At 44.7% G+C, this 17,437-nt stretch overlaps 1 protein-coding gene across 16 annotated transcripts in view; it reads left to right on the forward strand.

The window, feature by feature from the left end:
• CUX1 (cut like homeobox 1) overlaps positions 1-17,437 on the forward strand; it is a 363,980-nt gene that overhangs the window by 156,981 nt on the left and 189,562 nt on the right. For all 16 annotated transcript variants that reach the window (XM_072837352.1, XM_072837353.1, XM_072837345.1 and 13 more), the window contains one exon: positions 9,250-9,297. In XM_072837352.1, coding sequence (XP_072693453.1) covers positions 9,250-9,297 — 48 coding nt within the window. The remainder of the gene's footprint in view (positions 1-9,249; positions 9,298-17,437) is intronic.

Below are 17,437 nucleotides of genomic sequence, written 5' to 3' on the forward strand. Positions count from 1 at the left end.
TGTTAGAGACTTTTTTGCCAAGATACAGAACATGTTCTAAATGGAGCAAAGAAATTTAAATGGAAAGAAATTATAGCATGAGTGAGTTTATCCCTTTCAAGATAATCTCATTTAATAACCAAAAAAACTCACAAAGATGTGCATTTTATCCAGCTACAAAGGCAGCGTGGCAGCTTATATATTGTGGTAATTACATGTTTGGGGTTTCATTCCTTCCTTAAACTTGATTTCTATTATTTCAAAAAATCAGCCATTGTAGAAAAGGACTATTCATTTATTTCATTGCTGGGTGGCCCATGCACTGTAAAAATAGGTCAAGAATGGTAATCTAAATTGACTGCTAATAAATAATTAAAGTTAATGGAATTCTCTCAAATCTGTGAACTAAAATCTTTGAGAAATTGCCAGGACATACTGCCTGCTGTTGTATAGAAGGATATTTTTTATTTAACACTTGAGCTTAAATGCCATTTAACATTACTTTTTTTTCTATCCCAGAGACTGGAGGGAGTATGTGTCCATCTATAAAAGTAACCAAAAGTAGGGTGCTCCATCGGTAGCTGCATGATTCATCTTCAGGTGATGAGACAGGAAGCAAAGGTTTCAGGAGCATGGTGCAAGAAAAACTTCACTTTACATATTTTAAGTTGAGCTCAACAGTCTGTGTGTCATACTGTCTGGACTTTGAGCCTCCACACCTGGGCCGTGCACTGGCATACCCTGATAAGGGAGAAGTTCCTTAAATCTAAATGACATGCAGGGAAATAAGTGCCAAGAACAATTTTTCTTTCCCACATAATTAGGGTTCTTTCATTGGTGCCACCAGGACCTTAAAAAAAAATACACTGGACCAATGTGCATGGATGGTATTTGTAGAAGAGATGGCTTATCAGTAAGAAAGCAGACTGTTACATCACAGTCAATAAAACCAGCCTTCAACTATGGTGTGTCACATGGGCTCTTCTTTGATAATAAGGATGATGCAGACATCATCAGGGTATTTTCAAACCCCAGAAACCTCAGAATAAAGAATCAGGAGCTCCCTGGTTTTGAACAGTTTTCAGTCTTTTGGCTTTAGGCTGTCAAAAAGAGATCTTTTCTCATTTCAGTCTGAGGAATCTCTTGGTTGGAAAAAAAAAAGTCACCAATTTATAATCACTTTTTGGCAAAGTAGTAGTTCTGTTAAACTGCAATATTCATATCAATCTGATGTTGTATTTACTGGGTGTTAATGCATTTATAAATGGCAGACTCTTTCTGAAATCAATGTATTTGCATTTTTCTTTTAGAAAATACTCTCTAGAGAGGAATTTCTTGATTTGCAAAGGCAATGACTCCATCCAGGTTACCCCTGTCTGGTATCTCTATGATCTGTATATCTAGCAGCTAGAACCTGAGGATTTGTAGACTCAGAAGGCAGCATAGAGTGGCATTTGGTCCAGAGGGAAGACGTGGGGTGGAGCGGAGGGTCTGCAGAGTGTCATGAGCAGGGTTCCCAAATACTGGACAGGCTAGGGTAGGGGGGCACTGAGCCTCAGCTGCTCATGTTCTCCCCCAGCTGACCCATGGATCTGGGGAGCAGCTTCCTTCAGTCAAAACGCATCACAAAGCGAGTCAGTGAGAATGGAATCACCTTGAATCTGCTTGGATTTTTGTTTTAAGTGACTTGTTCATAAACAGCTACTAGTAGTCACATTCTTTGTGTCTGCTCAGGACAACTGTTCCCCCAAATACCCGCATTCAATGGTGGCTCTGGGAGACCCGTATTGGAAAACTATGATCCTGCATTGAGGTGTATTCTAACACCATGACTGTCCCAGCAGGGACAGAGTGGCTTCAGGAGGACAAGCCTCATGGCCAGGACACCACAAGTAAGTCTCCTGCCTTGGGCAGGAGATGGGACCAGATGACCCTTTGATCCCCAGGTTAGTCTGATGAAGGTGACAGGTGACAAGCTGGTAGCTTGTAACTTAAGACACATGCTCCTCCACCCCCCACCCCCCCACCCCAACCTCTTAATTCTTTCTGCCTGTTCCCTGTGATCAGTCAGCTGAAGGCTTCATGTGTCTCAGAGGGAAATCTAGTGTTTTAAAAACATTTTCTATTTTAAACATACACAAGATAGGGGTGACGAGTAAAGCGAACCCCTGCGGGTCACGCTGTCCATCTGTGGCAGCCATCAGCCCGCCAACACATTCCTTCCTTCCTTCCTTCCTTCCTTCCTTCCTTCCTTCCTTCCTTCCTTCCTTCCTTCCTTCCTTCCTTCCTTCCTTCTTCTCACTCATGACCCCTCTCTGTTATATTATTTTGGAGCAAAAATCATATTTTATCTAGAACTTAGGATATATCTCTAAGAGACAAGGACCCTTTTGAAAAACAGCCACAATACCTAAAACATAGGCCACTATCGTTTCAAAACAAAAACAACTCCAGTGTTGATGTTTTAACATCAAGTCATTGGCATGTTGTATTTTATCGATTATAATGCGTACGCTTGACCATCTTCAGAAGCAGAGTGAGGAATAAAATCAGTGCCATCCCAGTTTAAGAAGCTGCATTCTTTCCTTAATGTGGCATAAAATAAGGGCACCTGGCTGGCTCAATTGGTGGAGCACGTGACTCTTCATCTTGGGGTTGTGAGTTCAAGCCCCACATTAGGCTTGGATCCTCCTTAAAAAGAAATGTGGCATAAACAAGTGATACATCTTACAGGTGATGATATCACATGAAATGAAATATGCCGTATTATGTAGTGATTTTCTTTGAATATATACCTAAAACCTTTTCAAGTCAGAATTGTTTCACTTTGAGGCTTGAGTAGTAAGGCAGAAATAAGGGGTTAGTAAACTCATTTGCAGCTCACTTTTCTCACCCTGGGTAGGTGTGGAACATGCAGTTATGTAATGCCTTTCAGAGGTGACCTGGCCCACCCCCTCTACTGTTCCCACCCTGACTCTTCTCCCCACCCCACCCCAACCCCCCCACCCTGGCCCAGTGCTCCTGGGTTGTCCCAGACAAGACAGGATCCACTCCCACCAGGGGGGATGAGACACCTGTGGGGAGTGCCAGGGAGTGCCGTCCACACACAGAGAGAAGCAGAGACACAGGCAGAGGGAGAAGCAGGCTCCCTGCAAGGAGCCCGATGTGGGACTCGATCCTAGGACCCCGGCATCATGACCTGAGCCAAAGGCAGACGCTCAACCACTGAGCCACCCAGGTGTCCCCAGTTGTGAGTCTTAAATGTCACAGAAATGCATGTGAGTTACCGTGGAGTAGAAGTGAACGGGACATTGTAAAATCTGTGTAAAAGTCCGTGGCATGAGATTCTGTGATATGTCCAGCCCACAAAATGGGAGAGATGTCGGGGGTATTGGGAATACCAGGCTCCAAAGTGGGTCAGAGCCTTCCCAAGACCACCCAAGTGCCCTGAATGGGCAGAAACCAAAGATGCATACTGTATAGGACCAGGGACCATGTTTTGGGATATCTTCTGCTTGCACCTCACAGGTGCATCTGAACACCACATGGTGATTTTGTTTTGGTGTTGGCTTCTAAATCAGCATGATTTTCTCTGGTAGTCATCATACACAGAAAATTCAGTTGCATTTTACCATTCAATGTTCTGATCTAAAAAAGTGAGTTGTGAATCAATGGTTTGGAGAACAATGAAAATCCTTTTCACCTAGAAGCATCTCTCTCTAAACATTGCTTATTATTTGGAATGTACTCAAGGGAGAGAAGGTTGAAATGCGCTATTCTGGCTTTGCCAACAGACATCGATATTAATAATCTCAAGGACATCACTTTCTGTGTGTTAAGATGTTTGTTGCTTTTTGCTCAATAAATGGGACTGAATCAAAGTGAATTTAAATCCACACTGCAAAACCTACAGTGAAATTAAGTGGGTACCCTGAAGTTACTGAGTGTTTTGATCCTTGTATTCAATCCCTAATTATCGTCTCATGCCAATATGCTTTTCACTGGCCTGGACCCCACTTTCTTCAGTTTACAATTGCAGAGAAGGGCACATAGATACACGTGGTGCCCAGGGTGGCAGTGTCTGCAGTTCATGGCGCTGTGCAGACAGCAAAGGACACCGTGTTCTCAAAGGACAGTAAATCATGTCATGTGCTCACCAACCGACGGTGGAGTGGCCCAGGGGTCAGGAGTGAGCATCCTCAGCTCTGTCTCCTTAGTTTAGTACTAAAGCACATAATACATGCAGGTGGCAGACTTGGATAAGGAATGTCTCAAACTGCCTAAAATAACATCGGAATGTTTTTTTTTTTAATTTTTTAAAGATTTTATTTGTTTATTCATGAGAGACACAGAGAAAGAGACAGAGACATAAAGGGAGAAGCAGGCTCCCTGCAGGGAGCCTGATGTGGAATTCAATCCCAGGACCCCCGAATCACAACCTGAGCCAAAGGCAGACGCTCAACCACTGAGCCACCCAAGTGCCCCAGAATGGGGGGTTTTTAGCTGGTGATTTGAAGGACATATGTACCAGTTGTGTGTGTATGGGTATGAATATTGAGTGCCTTTTTTCTCTAAAACTTCAAATATTATGTATAGGTGTGAGTACAAACACACACATCCAGCTTTAATCTCTAAAAGGTTCTTTCAGGGGCTGTTTGGTCCCCCAGTCAGTTAAATGTCTACCTTTAGCTCAGGTCATGATCCTGGGGTCCTGGGATTGAACCCCACATTGTGAAGCTCCCTACTCAGTGGGGGGTTCTGCTTCTTCCTCTTCCTTTCCCTCTCCTGCATGCATGTTCTTGTTCCGTTTCTCAAATGGATAAAATATTTTTTAAAAGAGTTTTAAAAATATACATCTAAGAGGTTACTTGAGTAAGCCTGTCGTGAGATGTGACTATGTCCAAATACAGTGGGTTGGTCAGAGAGGGGACAGTGTAGATAAGTTGACATTATTTATGGTCATTATGGGAGGCTCAGCCTTCTGCCCTCCCAGAGTGCAGTGATAGAACACAGGAACACTTTTATCATTTCTTCTACTTCTCCAAGCTGGTGTTTTCATGAGGCAGGGCAGGAGCCAGGTGGGCGAGCTTTGGGGTAGACTGAGGCCAAGCCCTGGGTCTGGGAGAGGCACGGTACCCACAGATAGTTGTTGGACAAGCATCATGCTGAAATTACCATCCCAGAACTGTTCACGTCTTCCTTTTATGTATTCCATGAATGTAGGTTTATGGCCTCTTTTTTTTTTTTTTTTTTAAGATTTATTTATTTGAGAGAGAGAGAGCAGAGGGAGGGGCAGAAAGAGAGAGAGAATCTCGGGCAGACTCCATGCTGAGCATAGACCCTGATGCAGGGCTCGGTCTCATGACCCTGAGATCATGACCTGAGCCAAAATCAACAGTCAGATGCTTAACCTGATGAGCCCCCCACACGCCCCAGTTTGTGACCTCTTGCGAGGAAGATTCACAGCACATCTGTGGTGGCTGGGCTTGCATGCCATGGACAGTGCTGGCACCATTTTGTGAATGTCCGCCAGCTCTTCTTTATGCACTGGGATACGTACCCTAGCACCAGCTGTACCTCATTAACCAGTTGCCTTCCTCAAAGCCAGCCTTTTCGGAAAACAAACAATAGACAGACTCCATCCATCATCTCCTTTTTGCAGTTTGTGACCAGAGCCACCCAGTGCACTCATCCTTGCCCCAGGGGTGCAGGGGCAGGTGGGAGAGCGGGGGACCTGCCTGGCCCCCTTGGAGTCCTCAGAGTCCTTGGCTCTCTCTACTGCCACCCTGCCGTCCGTGTCACCCTGTCCCCAACACACAGCGAGCTGTTCGCAATAGACCTCCCACGTCATTACCTGTGGTTGAGGGTGTCTGATGAAGGAGCGTGGCTTATTTCTCGTGGTTACAACATTGACCTTGGTTGGGATCCAGCAGTAATTCCCCCTCATTCTTCACCTTTTTCATCCCCAGTTCCACAGACTTGCTGGCTCAAAACAACAACAGAAATTTGTTGTCTGACACTCCTGGAGGTCACAAGTCCAAAATGGGTGTTGCTGGGCTGAGATAAGGTGTTGGCAGAGCTGTGTTCTCTCAGAAGCTCTAAGTGGGATTGTTACCTTGCCTTCTGCTGCTTCTCAGGCCGCCTGCACTCCTTGGCATCCACCCTTACCTCATTCTGATCCCCGCTTCCACCATCATATCCTCTTGGACTCTCCCCCTCCTTCCTGCCTCCTGCTCACTTGGGCCATTCAGGTGCATCTTCCCAACTCAGGGTCCCTGACTTACATCTGCTGTGTCCCTAACCTCACAGAGCCCTGGGTACCAGGGATCGAGATGTGGGCCTCTTTGGGGGCTGTCTACCATTTAGGAAGAGGCTGGTAAAGAGTTTGGTTTTTTTGTCATTGAACGTGGTGTAAGAACGTAGAAAAGGATGCAGTAGAAGAACAAACATACTGCCTTCTCCAGGGAAATAATGGTATCACCCTTAGGAAGGTGACCTATAGGAAAATGTGTAATCAAAAGGGAAATGATACTACTTCTTGATCAAATGCTTGTACAAGGCCACAGTACAAAACAATGTGGGTTAGCTGTGTTTGGCAAAGAGCTTAGAATACAGCCCCGTCTAATAGATCACTCTGTAGTGACAGAGGAGCTCCATATCTGTGCTGTCATGGTGGCCACCAGCCTCGTGTGGCTGCTGCGTACTTGAAAGGTGGCTTCTAAAATGAAGGAATTGACTTTTTCAAATTTAGTTTATCAAGTTACATTTAACTATAAATTAAGTTACATTTAAGTATAAATAGCTGGTGGCTGCATTTGGACAACTCAGGCTGGAACAGGCAGTCCTAACTTGGGTCGTGGGTAGGCTTAGAGAAGACCACAGTGAAATCTTTCTCAGAGTTGCATACCGGAGGGAAGAACCAATAGCTTTCTTCAGATTCTCAGAAGGTTTCATGACCCGAAATGGTTAAGGGATCTGGTCCAGAGGAGAACCACAGACTATGCAGGAGTAAAAACACCTGAAGCCATTCTACCTCACTTCTACCTAGGACTGCTCAGCTTGGTGAGCAAGCAGGTGAGCTGGTTTCAGAGCATAGGATGGAAGGACCCTTGGATTAGGTATTTGGCTAAAGGAATACAGGATGTTGTCAGTGAGTTATCAAAAGAGCAAGCAGGTGTCACACGTGCCCCTGTGTACATACAGCTGACGAGGACGGCTCACCTCAGGTTGCTGAGCAGGCCCAGAGCCAGGCAGGCCTACTTAGGGAATCATTGCATCCCAGAGTGGTTGAAGCCAAGGGATCGTCCCCACCCCTACCCCTTCTGGGATGCGTGGGTTCCCTCTTCATCCACCTTCAAGCAAGGCTTAAAAATCCTGGTGCCAGAAAAGGCTGTCTTCTGTGCACCCAGATGGATTTAGGGGAACTCTAAGTTTGCTAGAAAGCCTTTCCGTGAATGGTAACTATGGTGTTAACTCATAATAATACAAGTCATTTATATTATTAAGTACTTACTTTGTGCCATAAGCAGTGCTACCCCCCCCCCCCATTGTACTTTATCCCTCTGTTTCGGGAAAGACACGATTACCCGTGAGCACTTTGGGGAGGGAAAACTAAACTTTCCAAGGTGAGGTGTCATCCCTTGCCCCCATTGATAGTGAGCGGCCGGGCCAGAATTCAGAATCAGGACTCTGCCCTCTATCTTCCATCTTCTGGACCTGGTTCTGACCCAGGAGCTGTGGACAGAAGCCTAGACTCTTCATTTGCTAGTAGCATTCGTGTGTGTGTGTGTGTGTGTGTTTTAAAGATTTTATTTGACAGAGAGAGCACAAGCCAGGGTTGAGGCAGAGGTAGAGGAAGAAGCAGGCTCCCCACTGAGCAGGAAGCCCAGTGTGGGACTTTATCCCAGCACCCTGGGATCATGACCTGAGCCAGGGGCAGGTGCTTAACCAGCTGAGCCACCCAGGTGTCCCACATTCACGTGTTTGACAGCAGCCCTTCTCAGTGGTTCAGAGGTGGTGTGTGCATGACAGGAGGCATATTGAGAAGTGACCTGTGAAAAGATCCTGCTTGACTTCCCAGCCCAAGTGCTGCCTCCTCTGTGAAACTACTTCTCACCTCCTTAATCTGAATTTATCCTTTCTCTGTGCTCTCCCCATAACACCTGGGCTCTTACGCTGAAATAATTCTTTTCCTCCTTCCTGTGTTATGGGTTGATTGGTCTGTGTCCAATGTTTACCAGTACTAGGCTGTGTCAGTTGGCGGGTACATTGGTCTTGGAACCTAAAAACAGGTATATGGCTAGCCTTGGCCCAGACTTACTAAATCTGATCTGGCATGTAGATCATGCTCCATAAATACTGCATCTGCTGAAGGAGAAATTGCGCTATTTGAACATATTCTCAATTACTTCATTTTTTCCCCATTGAGATACACTTGACATCTAACACTGTGTAAGTTGCAGGTAGACCATGGACTGGTTGGTGCGTCTCCATATTGCAGTATTGTGGCTGCAATAGCATCAGCTAACGTCTTTATCACATGACATAATTGTCATTTCTTTTTTGTGTTGAGAACATTTAAGATCTAGTCTCTCCACAGCTTTGAAGTGTATAATACACTACTATTGACTATAACCACTATGTTGTACATTAGTCACTTACTTCATTTGAAAGAAAATATTCTCAAGGAGATCATACAGACTTTCTTCCAGGGGTGTTTCATTGTTTTGAAATAGGTACTGGTGGCTTGGGATGAAATTTGCACTGACAATATCAGACATGGATTCAAAACATGTATCCCCGAGTAAGAGTGCTCAAAAGAAACAGCTCAGGGGCACCTGGGTGGCTCAGTGGTTGAGCATCTGCCTTCAGCTCAGGTTGTGATCCCGGGGTCCTGGGATGGAATCCTGCATCGGGCTCCCCGCCAGGAGCCTGCTTCTCCCTCTGCCTGTGTCTCTGCGTCTTTCTATGTGTCTCTCATTAATAAATTAATAAAATCTTTTAAAAAATAGAATGAGGAGCGTATAGCTGAGACTTGGTTAGAAATAGAATCTAGTGGTATTCCCAAGTAAGTTCATTTAAATTACAGAGCTCCAGTCGCCATTATTTATGTTGTATGAATGAAGGAAACGGACAGGGGAGGTACCAGGATTGCTTTATCTAATGATAATCATCACTGAATTCAAAGCTGTTTTTAGGAGGCTTTAACGAATGTTTCCCTTCTCTTTCCTTCTCCAATGGCTGTTTCCTGACCCACCCCTCTTGCTCCAGGATTTACGCAAGCAGGTAGCACCACTGCTGAAGAGCTTCCAAGGGGAGGTAAGCATTTATATTTATTTTATATCCTGAGCTAACCTTCATAGCTCATCGCGCTTTCTTTTTATTCTCATTAAATAAATGCCGTTGACAGAAGGTGCCTGCCCAGATGGAGCCTTCTCGGCTGCACTCATTCAGTGTCATGTGGATTTTGCGCTTCCCAGTGTGATGCTTTCACTGGGTCCTCAATTAAAACCTGTATAGAAAGTGAAGCCATATCTGAAATATATGAAGGTGTGGTAGATTCAGGGGCCAAGTGGCCTGTGTGCTTGTGCTTCCCACAGTGGGCTGAGTTTGTCTGCAGTAGAGCCTTCAGAAGTCCACGGCCCTCCCTGGGCCCTGGTTTCCTGAGTTAGCCTGAGGCTGTGGCCACCAGGAGGCCTCCTGTGTGGGAAGGATGGAGTGGGGCAGTCTGGTGCTTTCACACACAGCTACTGGGGAGAGAGGGATTTCACTTGCTTGGGCCTTGAAACAAAGAACAACTGGTAGCCGCAAGGAGTAAGTTTGGGCTCAGTATAAGGAACAGCTTCTCCTGCATCCTTCCAGAGAAGAACTGCGCCATCTGGTACGATGGTGGGCAGCCCTCGGAGATGTGAGCTGTTGAGATGGGAGACACTCCAATGCCTTCTCAGCCCCTTGTGGAGACTCGGTGAATTTTAGAAAACCAGAAATGTTTTTACTATTGTGGAATTACCTGTTCCTGGTTCTTACCTTCTCTTACTAAAATGATGGCAATGGTAATAATCCCAAGGAGTGGGAACAAGACTTTTTTGAAGCCCTCAAAAGAACCCAAATTGAGTGCATCTTGGGAATTATATTTTCTTGCAACTTCCTAATGCCCAGGTAACATGGGGAAGGGGCTAGATTTGGGGAAGTGAGATGGCAGGTTCAGGAATGGCAGGCAGTAGGCCATGCCAGTTGCCTCCTTGGACACAGGCTGGGATCCTGGGCCCAGAATCCCAGACGCAGGGGTTGGGGCTGCCCTCTGGCAAATTCTTTTTTTTTTTTTTTTTTTTTCCTGTTTTTAAAGATTTTATTTACTTATTCATGAGAGACACACACAGAGAGAGAGAGAGGCAGAGACACAGGCGGAGAGAGAAGCAGGCTCCATGCCGGGAGCCCGATATGGGACTCGATCCTGGGACTCCAGGATCCCACCCTGGGCCAAAGGCAGGCGCTCAACCGCTGAGCCACCCAGGCATCCCTGGCAAATTCTTCAGTGTGCAGGTGACAGCAGAGGGCGAGGGAGCCGTGCGGGAGGCAGCAGGGACTGCTGGCGCCACTGCAAGTTTCGGGAGGGATGACACAGAAGGCTCCTCTGTTTACCACCTCCTGCTGCAGGAAACCCTCCTGTGCTCTGCTGTGTGAGGCTTGGGGAGTATCACTGTCCTGGGCCTGGAAGGACATGAATTGCCTTGCCTCACAAATGCATCTCCAAATTCTTGTTTTCTGAGCTAGGCTGTCACCTTACACCTGCCCTCATTGATCCGATTTCTTCTTTGACCTGTTCAGCAGCTTTTGTGAGGCCCAGTGGCTTAGTATTTCTGCCACAGAAATAGCCCAGTGTGCTGGTTTGGGTTGTTGACTTGTTTTTGTTTCTTTTTGAAAAATTTCAAATCTGCATAAAGGTGCAGAGAAAGAACGAGTATAACGAACATGTGTACACCCTTTACCTAGACTCATGGCTCACTAGCATTTTGCCACTTTTGCTCAGCATTTGAAAGTAAGTTACAGAGAGCTGGGTTCTATACCCTAAACACATACAAGTAAGTAAGTAAGGCTATTCCCTGATACTACTACAAAACCCCGAGTATCACACTGAGGAAAGCAACACTCATTCCATGGTATCTAATATGTGGTTCAAAGTCAATCTCCCAAAGTGTCTTTTATAACTGCCCTGCCCCTGAACTGGGGTCAGTCAAGTGCATGTGTTGTACATCAGGGATGGGCGTATATATATTTATATATATCCACCCACGCACTTCTCCCTCACCCCCCACATATTTCTCCTTTAATATAAAACATTGTCTTCACATGCTCTTTTAAGAATTTAACCCACTTACAGTAGAGATTACCCAACATTCTGAATGGGGTAGTGGATGTGCTTCCAGATATATTAAATCTGAAATGCATGAGAGACATCCAGATTTCTTACTTGCCTTTTTTTTTAAAGGCTATTTGAAAAATAAATATTTTTATAGCACCACTAATATTTACCATTGCTAATTGCTATGTTTATATTAAATAATTTGTGCTTTCTAGTATGCTAATTGGAGTAGAAAGAACTAACTCCTACTTATTTCTGAAGAGAGAACTTTCATAGCAGAGGGCAGCCGCAGACGGAGACCATGTGTGCAGGGTCAGTTTTCTGATGAGTAAGGCCAGAAGCCTGGGTATCTTGCTGCTTCGATGGCGCAGGATCCAGTAAGCTTGTTTTTCTAAAAAGCCTCGTCTCTAATCAGAGGATTACTCTTGTATCCTTCGTTAGCAGCTGCTGAATGAAGTTGTATTTATTGGATACGTTCTTTGAGTTTATCCCAAAGTGCTTGAGTCCCCACCCCCCACCCCCCGCCCCAGAACAATGTATGGTGTTGTGAAAACATGTTCTTTGCCTTAGAATTGGTAGAGATTGCCTTGCCATTTGAGATCCTCAAAAGAAAAAAAAAAAAAAAACAACACAACAAAGAGTAAGATAAAGTTTTCAGGCAGCAAAAAATTCACATAGGACTTCAGAGTTCCTGTGAGAGGGTATATTCATAGTGTGTTGTACCATCATGGGAAACAGCCTGCTCAGGGTACCGCTCATGCCCGCCAGGGTTTTCTTGTGGTTCTCAGAGTAAATCCAGACACCTTCCTGCCTGGGGCTGCTGAGACTCGCGTGACTGGGCAAGTGCTTTCCTTTTGAGACTCCTTTTACTCCTTACTGCCTATCACTGGATACACGCCATTCTGAATTTCTGCCAGGCCCCAGTGCATTGGGCATCCTCACCAGCCTCCAGGCCTTGGCACGGGCTGAATCGCTTCTTTGCCTGCCTCCCTTCAGCTTTGACGCCACTTCCTCAAGGAAAGGCTTCCCTGAGCCCCAAATGATAGGCCAGGTCCCCTCCACAGGGCACTCCCATTGTACCTACTGTGTGTCATCAGATTTGTCATTGTGCCTTAAGACCCACCTATCCCTTTGTCTGTCTTCTCCTGTAGTCTATAAAATGTGTGAAAGCAGCCACTGTGCCATGTCTTATTGGCCACTGATTCCCAGCCCCGGCCACAGCAGGAACTAAAAAGTTTTAAGGCTCTCAAAAATGGCTAGAGAATAAATGATTGAAGAGTGAAGTGCCTCCGGAGGTGGTTTTAAAAACATTTTGCCTCCACCCGTTTTTCTGATTGTGTTGTATTAATAAGGAGAAAGGGACACCAGAAAGTCTGCTCGGGAAATAGCCTTAAAAGAAACTGGTGAATAATTGCATTTGTTGTCCTTGATTAAACAGTAGGGAATACTATAATGGTAGCGATCACTCAGAGTCATTATAGCAAAATCATCAAATTTAGCTCACAGTGAAATTTGATTAAGTGATTGATTACCATACCTACATTTGCCTATTTCATAAACCCAGCCCACTGGTCAGTGCAGGGAAGGGTATCACCTAAAAGGTCAATCCAATTTAAGAATTCTTTTAGTCCCGTAAGTGAAGTGACACCTACACTCTCTGAGAACATGCTGAGTCTTGGAAATTGTCTCCGCCTCTCTTGCTTCTCTCCCTGATAAGGGTCCTGGTATAAAAGGTTGAAGGAGGGGAAGGAGTTGGCTTGGGCCCTCCTCCTCTTGGCTGTAAGAGAGTTGGATGCTTAAGCCAAGTGTTCTCAGAGAGGAGAATTCTCCTAAGAAATAACTTGGATGCTTAATTCAAGGAGAAAATGAAAGACCCAAAACCTATGAGCTTAACATCCATCTTAAAAAGTTAGAGAAGTACAACAGAATAAACTCAAAGGGAATAGGAAAAAGGAAATAATAAATAATAATAAAAATATATAAGAATTTTAAAAAGAGAGAGGGAGACCCAAAAGAGAAACAGCCAGAAATTGATTCTTTATAGAGACTACCATCTTCCTAATCAGGAAAGAAAAGGTTAGTAATGGAAAGAGGGTAAATTTCTCAGCCACAGCAGAGATTAAAAAGATAGTAAGTAAATATTTCAATCAATTTCATGCCAACAGATTTTAAAAGCTAGACAACATGGATACATTTCTGAAATTCTATAATGCATCAGAGCTGATTAAAGAAGAAGTAGAAACTCTGTGTAGTTTTGAAACTATTACAGAAATGTTTGTTAGGATGGTTTTGGGGAGAGTCCTGTCAATCATTCATGAAACAGACAAGCATTACTCTTTTGCAGACTCCTTGAGAAAATTGAAAAAGAACACCTCCTACCTCCTTTTGCGAAGCTAGTGTAACCTTGATACCAAAACCAGACAAGAATAGCATAAGAAAAGAAAATTCGAAGTCAGTCCTATTTGTGAATAGATTTGCAGAAGTCCTTAAAGGGGTGTTAGTAAATGGAATTCATCAAGCTCTGTGTATCCCAAGAATGCTGTTTGGCTTAACATTAGAAAAATGTTTTATTGCATATTAATTTTAGCAGATTAAAGGGAGAAATTATCTTAATAGAGGAAAAGAATTTGATAAAATTCAGCCTCCATACATGATTTTTAAAAAGGAAAGAAAAAGATGCCATGTGACATAGAGGGGAATGTCTTTAACCTGAGGAAAAGTTTTTACCAAAACTTATATCAATCATTATACCCAGTGATATCAAAAATATTCTCTTAAAAATCAGGAGCAGGACAGGAGTGTGTATTATTGCTACTTTTACTTGACATTGTACTGGAAGTCTCAGCTAGCATGGAAGACAAGAAAGAGATCCAGTATTATCAGAGAAGGAACAAAACTGTCATTTTTCAAATGAGCCTCAATTATCTAACAAAGTTGCTAGATACGGAATCAATATGTAGAAGTAATTACATACTTTTATATCGATAGGAAACTGAAAAGGATACACCTAGAGTTAGTGACAAAAAATAAAAGATACTTAGAAATAAATAGGAACTCTTTCTGGAAAAAAGTGGGTCATTTATATTGAAAGAGATTAAGAGGGACTTAAATAGAGGGACAGAAGATATTCAGGGGTAGAAGTTCCTGCTATTATTAACAATAATCAATTTTCCCCAAATTGATCAGAGGGAGTCATTGTAATTTCTGATCCAAAATCCAGCAATTTTTCACAAAACATGAAAAACTGATTCTAGAAGTGACAAGCGAAAGCAAGTGGTCAGTGATGGTGAAGGTAGCATTACACAAGAACATAGTGGAGGGTTTGTCCTGCCAGATGACAAAAGTTGCAGTGATGGGAGCAGGGATAGATAAATACAGTGATGGGACCTAATAGAGAAATCAGGAACTGACGTGCGTATATAGAAGCCACGAGTGTTGCAAAGATGGGACTATGGATCAGTGAGGAAAGTGGGGATTTTTTTCAGTAAATGGCCCTCCAACAGTTGGTTATCCTGTGGAATTAAGGGAGATTGGATCCATACCTCACACCAGACACAAACACAACTTATAAGTGAAGATGTAAAGCAAAACGTTCAACCTTGTGGAAGAAAATATAGAATGTGATGACTTTGGGTCGGGTAGGATTTCCTAGAAACCATAAAGGAAGAAATTGTTACATTTAACCAAATTAAAATTTTCAAGTAAAAGCTTTATTTACTTATTTATCAATTACGGAAAGACCACCTACAGAAGGTGGCACAGTAAGCCAAGGGCACTGCTCACTCCGTTTCACCTGTGTCTCAACTAGGAAGAGGCTCCACCTTTCTCAAGACATTTTACATTACCTGTTGGATAATGATCCAGGCTTCTCTGAATCTTGCTCATAATAAAGACCAAATATCTCCGATGTGAAGGGGGATCCCTGGCCGCATGTCACAAATCAGGAGACAGTTGCCAGACAACATGATTAACAAAGGATTAGCATTAAGAAAATATTAAAGACTTTTACCTATTTGTAGGAAAAAAGCATCCCAATAGGAAAATGGCCAAAAGCCACAAACAGCATCCTTGGAGGAGAAAATCGAAAGGTTATGATGCCCAACCTCATAATTCGGGAAATGCAAATTAAAATAATTCAAACACCACTTACTCGTCTCTGCCAGGTTGGCCAAAATCCAAAACCCAAGATAGGAGGGTAAATTGTGTAAACTGTTGTGAAAACCAGTCTGGCATCAGATCCTAAAGCTACAGAAGCCTATATACCTTGACACCGCACTTCCACTCCTAAGCATAAATTCTAAATAAGTTGAAACAAGGGCCCCAGGAAACAAGTGCAGCAGTGTTAGAAATTTGTAAACAAACGGAAATAGCCCACTTTCCATCAGCAGCAGGAAGAATTGGCAAAGAGCAGTATAGCAGGAGAAAATGAACGACACGTGAAAACGGGCACTACTGCACTGACGTTGTTTAGGGGTATGTGTATATATTTTTATTATGAAATAAAACCATAAAGAAAAGGATAAGTAGGAAATTGAGAATAAAGGTTATCATAGCGAGGCCCAAGGGAGGCTTCAAAAGTCATGGCAGCGTCCTTACTCGCAGGTGCTCATTTTTTTATTTATACTTTACGTTTACTCTTTTGTCAGCATGAACTACTTTTTTCAAAAAGAAAGGCAGTAACTCCTTAATTGTATTTTTGCGTGTGAGAAGCTAAATATTCTCCCTTCTCTCTGCATTTCACGGGTGGTAATTTTCATCTCCAAGTAAGTGGATGCTTTGGGTGAGGCCAGGGGCTCAGGCAGGCAGAAGGGGAAGGCACATTTGTGGCAGTGTCCAAAATGGCATTTGAGGGACACTGAGCAAATCCCAAGTGCTGCCCTGGGTGCTTACCAAACATAAGCTCGCCCCGTCCTCATAACACTGGGAAGCAGCACCCGCCACATGTGCTCTGGAGCCTTCCCCTCTTGCCTCCCGAGGAACCACAGCCCTGCAGGACCCCCTGTCCTGGCTCTGCAGTTTGCTCACCTGCGCTCTGTAAGCACTAAGATGTTCCATCGTAGTGAATGGGCAAGTGAATGGGCATCGTAGCCCTCTGGGCCAGGCTTCTCCAGAGAGCCAGCTTCACTCTCCTGTGTGCCCATCACTCTTCAGCCTGACCAAGTCTGGCATCTGTCCCCTCTCTCTTGACCCTTGTCGTCATTGGCTCACTCGAATCAGGGACATTCAGCCTGCCTGACTGTGCCTTCTTCCGAATCCCATGATGGTATGCCCTCCGGGTTTTCCATCCACTTCTCTGGCTATTGATTTTCAGTCTTGGGCAGTCCGTGGCAGTGTTCTGTACCATATGATCTCCCGGGCCCCATCTGCTGAAGACTCAGATGGCTGTCTCTAACCTGCTCTTCTACTTTGTGAGGCTGCCCCTTCCATATTTCCACTCAGGCAGTCCACAGGAAAGGACCCTTAGCCCACGGCACTCCCATGTCCAGCCCCTGCACCTGCCAGACTCTACTGCCCTCTCCTCTCCCTCCTCAGGAATGGCCCTGCCATCTGCTCAGTGGCCTCAGCCAGAAATCTAGGATACCTTCTCCCTCCCATCCACCCTGCTCTCCTCCATCCTTCCTCCCAGTACCCTCATCTGCCCGCATCTTTCCATCCCTGCCACCCACAGCCTGTCCAAAGCTGTCATGTGTCACGGAGGCCACTGCAGTGAGTAGTTCTCTGCCCGGTCTCTGCTCCAGCACCTGCCCATACCCCCCTACCCCCCCACACACCCCCACTGCCTCCATGCCTCGGCTCTGTGCATCAGCCAGGATTGGGAGCACATCACTTCCTGCATGCTGTCCTCTAATGTCTCCCATGCCCTTGAGGTGGACATGAAACCCTGACCTCAGCCTTCAGGGTGCCCGGCCTGGCCACAGCCTACCTCCTGCCCAGCCCTCCCCTTCTGCCTTCTTGGTGCTTGCTTTAGGTGTCATGCCCTCAAGAGGTCTTCTCTGACTGCCAGTCCAAACCAAGACCCTCTTACTAGTTCTCTTGCAGAGAACTTGTCCTTTTGTCCAGAGGGCTTTTCTCCTTGTCTTTGTGGGTTTGTTTGTG

The sequence above is a fragment of the Canis lupus genome, chromosome 8 (assembly GCF_048164855.1).
Source record: "Canis lupus baileyi chromosome 8, mCanLup2.hap1, whole genome shotgun sequence".
NCBI lineage: Eukaryota > Metazoa > Chordata > Mammalia > Carnivora > Canidae > Canis > Canis lupus.